The 9,389-nt window shown below is 52.4% G+C and overlaps 1 protein-coding gene and 1 long non-coding RNA gene across 12 annotated transcripts in view; one reads left to right on the forward strand and one right to left on the reverse strand.

Moving 5' to 3' along the window:
* LOC113623897 (uncharacterized) overlaps positions 1–4,192 on the forward strand; it is a 7,539-nt gene extending 3,347 nt beyond the window's left edge. For 2 of the 3 annotated variants that reach the window (XR_003434114.1, XR_003434115.1), the window contains 5 exons: positions 59–286; positions 2,208–2,355; positions 2,479–2,698; positions 3,782–3,982; positions 4,076–4,192. This is a non-coding gene — a long non-coding RNA (uncharacterized LOC113623897). Of the gene's footprint in view, positions 1–6; positions 287–2,207; positions 2,356–2,478; positions 2,699–3,781; positions 3,983–4,075 lie in introns of those variants that run through there. The other variant, XR_003434113.1, reaches the window with a different exon arrangement.
* PLB1 (phospholipase B1) overlaps positions 1–9,389 on the reverse strand; it is a 178,542-nt gene that overhangs the window by 7,041 nt on the left and 162,112 nt on the right. For 7 of the 9 annotated variants that reach the window (XM_027113504.1, XM_027113503.1, XM_027113501.1 and 4 more), the window contains 6 exons: positions 8,990–9,070; positions 7,499–7,564; positions 6,852–6,946; positions 5,587–5,671; positions 4,679–4,777; positions 4,063–4,158 (listed from right to left, as the gene is read on the reverse strand). In XM_027113504.1, the coding sequence (XP_026969305.1) occupies positions 4,063–4,158; positions 4,679–4,777; positions 5,587–5,671; positions 6,852–6,946; positions 7,499–7,564; positions 8,990–9,070 (522 nt within the window). Of the gene's footprint in view, positions 1–4,062; positions 4,159–4,678; positions 4,778–5,586; positions 5,672–6,850; positions 6,947–7,498; positions 7,565–8,989; positions 9,071–9,389 lie in introns of those variants that run through there. The other 2 variants (XR_003434109.1, XM_027113507.1) reach the window with 2 other exon arrangements.

Consider the following 9,389-nt stretch of genomic DNA (forward strand, 5'->3'; position numbering starts at 1 on the left):
CAACCACTGCGCCACCAGGGAAGCCCGATTTATTTACTTTTTATCTCTTTCCCATTAGACTGGCAGCTCCCCAAGAGCAGGGACGCTCTTTTCCCCAGCACCTGAGGCAGTCCCCACCACATAGTGGAGCTCAGGAAATAGTGGTTGAGGGGATGGATGGAAGAACTGGACTCATAAGGGCCTGAGGCTGGCCACAAGAAAGGCAATTGTTTTTCCTAGAACCTACCTTTCCTAAGGCAGACACTGTGGATACCAACGATGTGGCAAATGACAGGACTGAGACAAGGTAGGGTGCCATGGGGCCAGCTCTGGGGACTCGGAGAGGGCTTCTTGTAGAAGCTGACACCTGAGTTGAGTGTTGAGGTGGGTCAGAGTTAGCCGGGGAAGGAGGCTGGAAGGGCAGCCCGAGATAAGGGGAGGAGCGAGGGCAAACACACAGAGGCAGGAGACAGCATGGGTGGTGCAGGAAACTTCACTCCTTGCTGGATTGCTAAATGCAAATCAGGGAGATGGGAGCGGCTGCCGAGAGGTTAATTGGGGCCAAGTCCGGAAGGCCTGGTGTGCTGCGCTAAGGGGCCTGGCCTTTCTTCCTCAGGGAGGGGCCAGCCTTGGAAGTTTGAGAGCAGGGGCATGACTTGGTCAGATTTCATTTTTGCAGACTCCGTGGTTGCCCTGGGGTGAGGAGATCTAAGGCAGTGGTTTGCAAGCCCTATGCAGTAATATCACCTGGGGAGTGTCTAAAACGTATTGAACCCAGGTGCTACCCCAGACAAAGTCAGAATTTCTGGGGATGAGGCCCAGGCACTGGGTTTTTGTTTTGTTTTGGGGTTATTTTTTCTGGTTTTTCTTTTAAATAATTTTTTAATCGAAGCTCACATACATCTAGAAACAAGTACAAATCATAAGTGAGCTGCTGATACATTATGACAAAATGAGCATACCCACATAGCATCCAGGTAAGGAACAGAATATAATCAGTACTCAGAGGCTCCCTCCTACCCTCTTCCAGTTCTATCCACTCCCCAGTAAGACCATGGATTTATTTGCTTGTTTTTGAAATTTATATATATGGTTGCATGTTGTTGAAATTTTATTCTCATTGCTGTGAGGTATTCTATTTTATGAATGTGCTGTTTGTTTGTCCCTTCTGCTTTTGGTAGACATTTGGGGAGTTTCCTGTTTGGGGGCTATGAATAGTGCTGCTATGAAAATTCTTGTTGTATCCATCTTTTGGTGAACCTTCTGTATACCTTTCTGTTGGGGAGATATACGTAGGAGTAGAATTTTGGGGCCATAGGGAATACATGTGTTCAGCTTTAGTAGATATACCAAGGTTTCCCAAAGTGGTTGTAGGTATTAATTGTTTTTAAGAGTCCCCAGATAACTGTAATACACAGCCAGAGCTATTCTAATGGCTGTAAGCCTGGAGACAGGGAAACCAGTTAGGAGGCTAGCGTTGTTACTCAGCGCCCAGGGAGATGCTAATGTTAGCTGAGAGTAAGATTTCCACAGAAGAGGGAGCGGGCAGCAGTAGAGGAATAGGCGTCAGAAAAGAGGAGAAAAAACTGTTCATAAGAAGACAAAAGAAAAAGGAAGAGTGGACTTCCCTGGTGGTCCAGTGGCTAAGACTCTGAGCTCCCAGTGCAGGGGGCCCGGGTTCAATCCCTGGTCAGGGAACTAGATCCTGCGTGCCGCAACTAAGGCCCGGCACAGCCAGATAGATAGATGGATAGATAGGTAAATAAATATTTGAAGAAAAGAAAAGAAAAGAAAAAAAGGAAGAGAAAAAATTCCCTAGTGCCGTTGGTATTTCTGGCTTTGCGGAAGTCTCTGGAGAAGGATGCATAAACTGTTCAGAGAGGAGGGGCAGGAGATGCAACAGTTTCAAGTGTGTTTGTTGCCACAGTGGGGTACTCAGGGTGTGAGCCAAAGCCTGCAGACACTATGTCATAGGACTCTAATTATGAGACATGAATTCACTGGTTACGCATGTGCTTATCAGGCTGGGAGCAGGGAGGCAGCGTGGCGCTGTGGCCAGGACGCTTGGCAATTAGACCCGTGTTCTAATCCTTGTTCTGCCACTAGCTGGCTGTGTGATCTTGGGCAGATTGTTCCATGTCTCTGTATTTTAGTTACAGAGCATTCTGGCTAGATGACCTCTAAGAGCCAAGGTCTATCGGTTCGTCATTTATTTTATGTCACTTTAGGGGTGAGATTCCAGGAAGAAGACGACCTGAAAAGTTGGCATGATGCTATAGCTTTATATCTGAGATGGTTTTGGAGGAAAACACTGGACCCTGTAATTATTTCCACAAATCACATAGCACAGGATAACATACTCATAGATGATTTTAGGTTTGTTTTGCTTTGCGTTGCTTTGTTTTTTAAATTTGGGTTATGGCTGGGACAGAGTGGTTGGGGGGCCGTGGACAGTCTTGTAGTATTAATAATATGACAGTGTTCATCTTTTGTTTTCAGATCTAAATCCCTTCTGCTCGCTTTTATGAAATAGAAGCCTCTCACCTGTGTGAATGGGAAGACCTACCGAGCTGTTTTGGAAGAGAAAGGCCAGAACTACATTAAATCATGCAGAATGTGACAAATGGGCCCTGTAATGTTCAAGTCATCAATATGGCCATCGACCCCCAGGAGACTTGTGGGGGGTCCTGGCACTGAGCAGGCTCAGAACTGCCCTGAGGTAGGAAGACCATGCCCTGAAGGGGATGCTGGGAGGGAAAGGCTAGGGCTCAGCATTCCTGCCCCTCCTTGGAGTCTGTGGATTCCCCCGAGGTCACAGGGGGAGAAATGGACCAGGCAGAGAGATCCAGTCTTTGTGGGGGTGTGGGGAGGGGATTTTAAAAGGAATGAAATTGAGTGACTCAGCCACTGAAAGACACCTGGACTTCAAAGCAAAAAAGTCTTCAAAAGAAACATAACTGCTCTCAGGAATTGTTTTCACTTCGATTTAAAAAACTACCGTGGAGGTAGGGTTGGGAGGGAACTCAAAGGTATTCTGATTGCAGTTCTGAGTCCTGGACTGACAGGAGATCAGGAGGGGGCAGAATGTGGTGTCAACAGGAGGAAAACACCAGGAAAACAAAAGCAGAGGAAGGCTGAGTCTGCAATTAAGGAGGCCAAGGAGAAAACCTCCTTATGTGCTGTTCTGAGAAGAGGAGGAGGTGGCGTAGCTAAGGAGAAAGACAATATTGTGAGTCAGCCGAGTAGGATACCGGGCTCGCTGGCGGAGCTGACAGGTGTGGGAATGTTTGCACAGCGGTGCCTGGCAGAGCCGCAGCAGGCCTGAAACTGCAATGAGAGGAGCAGGCGTGTGGATTGTTTAGTCACCATGGGAGAGATGAGGGAGCAGGCAGGTTGGCGTGGGGATTGGGTTACCCGCAGAGCCTAGATCAAAAGAAGCCAGTGGGTTGGAAAGGCATTCACTTGCTCCGTGCAAGAGGATACAGCGCTCAGGGTTACTCGTCGAGCTCTGTGCAAACACAGCTGACTGTCCAGTCATGAGTGGCCAGTTGTAAAGGGCAGAGCAAGCCACAAGGCCGGGTTGTCCCTGTGGCCTCTGGGCTGTATGTTCATTTCGTAAGGTCCCCTTTTTCCCCATTAGGGCTAGAATAGGTGGCAGCCTGGGAAAACAGGCTGTGAGTGGCTCTTTTCTTTTTGATGTTTAAAGAAATAATAGTTGGGACCGTGTGGATTATTGTGCTGGGTGCGGTACACACATTAGCTCAGTCTTCTAAGACCTGTGTCATTTTTGTTGTTTTTGTAGATATTGATAGAAATGGCCAGAGAGAGATCATTGGCCCAAGGTCACACAGTAAGGGGTTCATGCTGATATTTTCATCCAGTCTATCTGATGACAAAATTATCCCCCGACAGCACTGGGGCATTACCGAAAGAATAGAATCTGTCTGCGCAAATACGTGAGCTGCCATTTGGAGCTCTGGGGAGAAGGGAGCCACATCAGCCGGTAGGTTTTTCGTTGTGGGAAAGAGTCAGCTTCCTCGGGTTTCCCCTTGACCCAAACCCACTCGACCCTCAGGCACTGACCATGTTATTCCAGAGAGCGATGGCCATCTCAGCATGCCCGCGTTCTGAGAAGTGGAAACAGTCCTCGGAGAAGAAGGTGAGGTCAGCGCCTCCTCGCTGTGACCAAAGGCAAGGGGATTATCTTCCTGGGACGAGGGCACTGCTACCCCCCCATCCCGCGGCATCCTGGGCATTTCAACTTTCATCCTTGCAACTCTGCTGCCAGTTGGCTCAGATGTTGATGGAGAAATTCCCTGGTTTTGGAATTTTTACTTTTTAAAAATTATAGCCCCCTACAGTCCACATCCCTTTTCCTTCAGCATCCCTGCTCTAATGGTTGAAAAAGAATAATAATATTTTTAGGAAGCTTTCCATTTTATCCCAACCCAGCAAATAGCAGGGCCATGTCTGGGGAGCTTGGTCACTGTTAATTTTCACCTTTTCTTTCCAAGTACATCTAAGTTCAAGTTATACTCAGAAAAGGTGGGTGCAGGGGAAAGGAGGAAAAGCAGAAACAGCAACCCTTTGGGAGTGCTCTTGGAGAGAGAGGGTCCAAAAAAGCCCATGTAGAAAAGGAAATACATTGCCTAAGATACGGCCTCTGTACACGCACCTCCCAGACACGCCCGCAACTTACGTCATTCAGGGGGACAAGAGTGTTTTGGAAGAAAGGCTGCACAACCACGGCGAAGTCCTCACGCTGCAGGTACTGGTAGGAGAGCCTGGAGAGGCGACTCTGGGGATGGGGAGAGAGGCTGCTTAACCGCCCGCAAGACGGGCAGACGGTCTGTTCCTGTGGGCTTGGGTGGGTCACGGCAGGGGCAAGGGACTCAAAGGAGCCGCTCTAGCGCCTGAGCATCTATTTAGTCTGCACCAGGTGGGGGCGCCACCCGGCTCTGCCCTGACGTCTGCTTGGGCCCAAGGCCGCCTCTGCTCTCACTTCATGAAGAGATGAATTAGAACACGGGGCCTCAGTTCAAACGGGGAGCATTTCAACACCAGCTCCTCAAAATGCCTGTGACGTTGGGGGTGAGTATCCACGGTCTTTGCATTTCTTAAGTGCCAAAAGGTGGACTGTAAAAGGGATAGACTAGCTGTGCTCATCCTCCAGAAACGTATTCATCTGGGAGATGGAAAAATCAAAACCAGGTAGGGCTTGAGGGGCAGTGAAGTGCTGACTGAAATTGCCGGGGGTGCTTCGTGGGGGGGAAGCTTCTCAGAAGAGGTAAGAAGACAAGCCCTGTGCATGAGATGGATACACTGCGGAAAGGCCCAGGGCACGGCAGGTCCAGGGAAGGCACAGACGGACGTGAGAAGCTAAAGGAGGGAGGAGCCCCAGGGTAGTGAGCACAGCCCCTCTCCCCTCTGGGAGCTGAGACGTGGGCGTTCTCCCCAGCTTCCCTTCTGAGCTTCTCACTCCCCGCCCCTGCCTTGGTGTCTGATTCACCTGGACACATATTTCAGGGGCTGTGATCTCAGTAGAGCCCTCACTCCAGGAGTAAAGATGGGGGGGTGGTAGGGAGAAGAGGTGGGGGACAGGGTCACCTGGAAGTCCCAGTTCACTGTCTTCAGTTCTTGCAGCATCTCCAGGGAGTTCTCCTGGGAGCCTCGGAGGCAGGTGCAGTTGTTCCTGTGAGATAAGGAGTCCTGAGGCTCGGTGCCCCCAGGAGGCTGCCCCCCCCCCCAACGGAGGTGTCCCCAAAACACAGCCTTGCTTCCTCTTGGGCCCGGATCACAGAACCATAGCTCAGGGGCAGGAGGTCTAGAAGGTGCTTGTTGGGAGAGAAGGTGGACGGGCTGGCACCAATGCCCGGGTCTCCTGTGGACGGGCTGCCTGTTCCCCTGGCCGCCTGACTGCTCCTTCCCAAGCGTGCAGCTCCTGCCTGGGGTTTCTCCACGAGGGCTGGGGTTTGGGGAAGACGGCCAAGGTGGCCCAGCCTTTCTTCCTCATGCTCCTGAGGCCTCCCTTCTCTACCTTTGGCTGCTTGGGACTCTCCCACAGGGCTCCGGAGTGAGGGGGTCTCTTGGGCAGCAGTGGCCACTCCGAGAATAGGAACCAGCTGGTCACCTTCCCAGCGAATCCATTTGACCCCAGATAGGACAGGACTCCTCAGCTCCCTGTAGAATCTGCTCCCCCCTAACAATGGTCACAGGAACTCTGGGCGAACCTCTGGCCTCAGAAGATGGCAACTTCCTGCAGGGTCACAGCTGAGCTTTAATAAATTCCAGCCCCAGCAGAAATTCTTGCACATTGTTAGCTCCAAGCCTGGCTTTCATGGACAGTCCTATCGAGCACGTTAAAAAAGGTACTATTTCCTGAGCACCTGCCCCACAGCGACGAGGTACTTTATTTGCTCTTCCGCTAGACCTCACCGCTACCTCCCAAGTGAGGAGTAAGAGGCCCAGAGAGGTTGCGTGGTTTGTACAGGGTCCCACAGCTCCTAAGATGGCAGAGCCAGGATTTGAGGCCTGATAGAGCTGTCCTGAAAGCACATTGCCTTGTGTTGCCTCTCAAACAGGAACAAACAACTTGCTGAAGTTGGGGTTTGGCATCACAGACAATGTCAGGGGCCCTCACGGGTCATCTGTCTGCCTCACTTTCCAGAAAAGCAAACTGGGGTCCAGGGAAATAAAGTGACTTGCGTACAGTAGGCATTCAATAAGGTAGCAGCATTTCTGAATGGTTTTCCAAGCCCCTGGCTAATTGCTGATGTCTGCTCCCCAGACAAGAAGGTCTGGCTCCACCCACTGACATCTAAGCCCTGCTCTCCCCAGGTGCCCTCCCCCTGGGCCCACGTACGTCTACTTACTGGGCTGCCAGTGGCATGACACATTTCCCACCTTGGCCCTGGTGCAGGCCAGCCAGCTCCATGACCTCTACCACGTTGATGAAAGCCCTTGGAAGCTGTGGGCAGAGGGGTGGGCTTCAGTAGTCCCCAGGCACTTGTGGGGGGGCACTGGTTACTGCTGGAAAGAGCTTGGGGGATCCTCTACAATCTACTTCCTCCTCCCCAACTTTACCAATAAACTGAGGCCCAGAGAGGGAACGTGCCTTATATTATCCCGTGGAATCTCCCTTATTGGCCCCGCTTTATAGACTGGGAAACCGAGACACAAGGCACTTGCCCAAAGGCACATCTCTAAGCCACAGTACCTGGCTACAAATCAGGCCGACTGGCTCCAGAAGCCAGCTCGCTCTTTGCCACCAAACAGATGCAGTCGGATCCAGTTAGAATCTTCCCCGCAGAGGAGCTAGGCAGCTGCCTACCCACCCCGCCCCGCCCATCCCATCCAGGGACCTGCTCACGGAGGAGCGGGGGTGGGGGGGGGTGGGGCTCTGCTTGGCGTGCATCTCACTGGACACATCTAGATGCACACGGGTCACAGCCCCTGGGGAGCAGCCTGGTTGCCACCAGGAAATAGGACCCAGGATTGTGCTGCCCCTGTGCTGTCTTACCTCCTCATAGAAGATGCCCAGGGCCTGCTGGATGTGCCGAACATACTCGCTGGCTGTGTGGGCCCCCTGTGAAGAAGCAAGGGGCTCTCCTCAGCTCCTGGCAGGAGGAGGAGAGTGGCCTGAGGCCAGCACAGGAGGGCACTGCATGGGCTGGGAAGCCCAGCCCTTACTGCTGGTGGACACAGTCTCTTGTAAGAAGTCATCCCTTGACTCCTACTAGGTACCATGAACAATCCCCACCCCACCCTGCTCCCGGCTCCTCTAACCCAGAGCCTGTCAGTGCTGGACCCCACTGCCGCTCCAGTCCCATCCGTTCCCCCGCCTCTCCTCCTCCAACCAGGACAGAGCCCCTGGTGGCCATGCTGTCTCTTTCCTCTGGGCTTTGGTCCGTGCTGGCCCCACTGCCTGGGGCCCTCTGCACTGCCTCCCCCTCACTCCCATCCCTGTAACTCAGGTCAAGGGTCTCCTCCTCTGGCCCATCTCCCAACTGGAAGCTGATTTAGCCCCTTCCTAAAACATAGCTGGAGTTAATCCTGATGGAGGCCCCAGGTCTTTCCACAGAAAGCTGCTCTCAGGATCATAAACCTGACTGTTTGCATGAGGACAGGTATTCTGGGGTCACTTCTGGCTCCCTGGACCCCAACGAGTGCAGGACACAATAGCATTTAAAACCCCATGGGACTAGGTCGCTTCTGCCTCTGGAGTCTCGGCAGGGAGGGAGAAAGCCCCTGGGTGGGGGGAGGCCAGTTCTCATCCAGAATTTGGTCACCGTCTGTGAGCCAAAGGAATGATAAATGCCTTCTCCTCGCTGCCTGTGACTGTCAAATATTCTACCACAACCTCTGAATTATGGAAGCTGCTTTTTCTTTTTCTTCTGGCCAAATAAAATATAGCACATCCTCAACTTAGAACAAGATGTATTCCAAAAGTTATTACTTCCCACAGTTTGTAAGTCTGGACATATTTCCCCTTAGAAACGACATTAGGAGTGGGTTGGGTTCCCGGGCCGGCAGAGTTTGTTAACGCGTGTTGTCCTTGAAGGAGCAGTAAGCCATCGATCAGGAACAGTTCAACTGAATCAACCCTATTTATGGCATTGTTTCATCCTCCCCCTGCAACCTCCCCACCACCAAGAGAGGCCCAAAAAAGTGGGCAGGGACTCTAAGCAGGTGAGGGTGGGGCTCCCTAGTTATCCACTGGATACCAGAGAACAGTATTTGTGTGCGGAAGCGAGGCCGCCTTGGCAGTGCCTGAAGAGTGGGGACATCCAGACACTTCTGGAATCAGGGGACCAATGCAGCAGCCACTCAGCAGTGGGAAAGGCAGGCCTCTCCTGGCATGTGTGAGCTGGGGCTTCCTGGGCAGACTCAGGTGCCTAGGAGAGCCGGCCCGTGTGCCTCCCGTGAGGGAGGTCCCGGCCCTGGGCCTGGATGGTGACCTTGGCCAGCAGCTCCCCTCTCAGGGCCCCCAGGGGGCTGCTCGGGGGCCTACCGGATTCTCGCAGTAATGGCACAAATCGTTGCTCCCAATGAACAGGGTGATGAGCTTCCAGTCCTTCTGTAGGTTGATTTCCTGAGGGGACAGAAGATCCCAGTTAGGCCTTGGTGGGGGGCACGTGCATGTGCCAGACGGCCCCCCAAGTGCCTTTTCCTCTCTTTGTATCACAGTGGAGAGAAGATGCCGAGTGCAGGCTCTCCTGCCCTCGCCCTCACCTTGGTGCTGGGGCAAGGACTCTGCCAAAGTGTGTGTGTGTGTGTGTGTGTGTGTGTGTGTGTGTGTGTGTGTGTGTGTGTGTGTGTGTGTGTGTGTGTGTGTGTGTGTGTGTGTGTGGTGTGTGTGTGTGTGTGTGTGTGGTGTGTGTGTGGTGTGTGTGTGTGTGTGTGTGTGTGTG

The sequence above is a fragment of the Aethalodelphis obliquidens genome, unplaced genomic scaffold (assembly GCF_003676395.1).
Source record: "Aethalodelphis obliquidens isolate GAN/ISIS:26980383/991018 unplaced genomic scaffold, ASM367639v1 scaffold12, whole genome shotgun sequence".
Taxonomy (NCBI): Eukaryota; Metazoa; Chordata; class Mammalia; order Artiodactyla; family Delphinidae; genus Aethalodelphis; species Aethalodelphis obliquidens.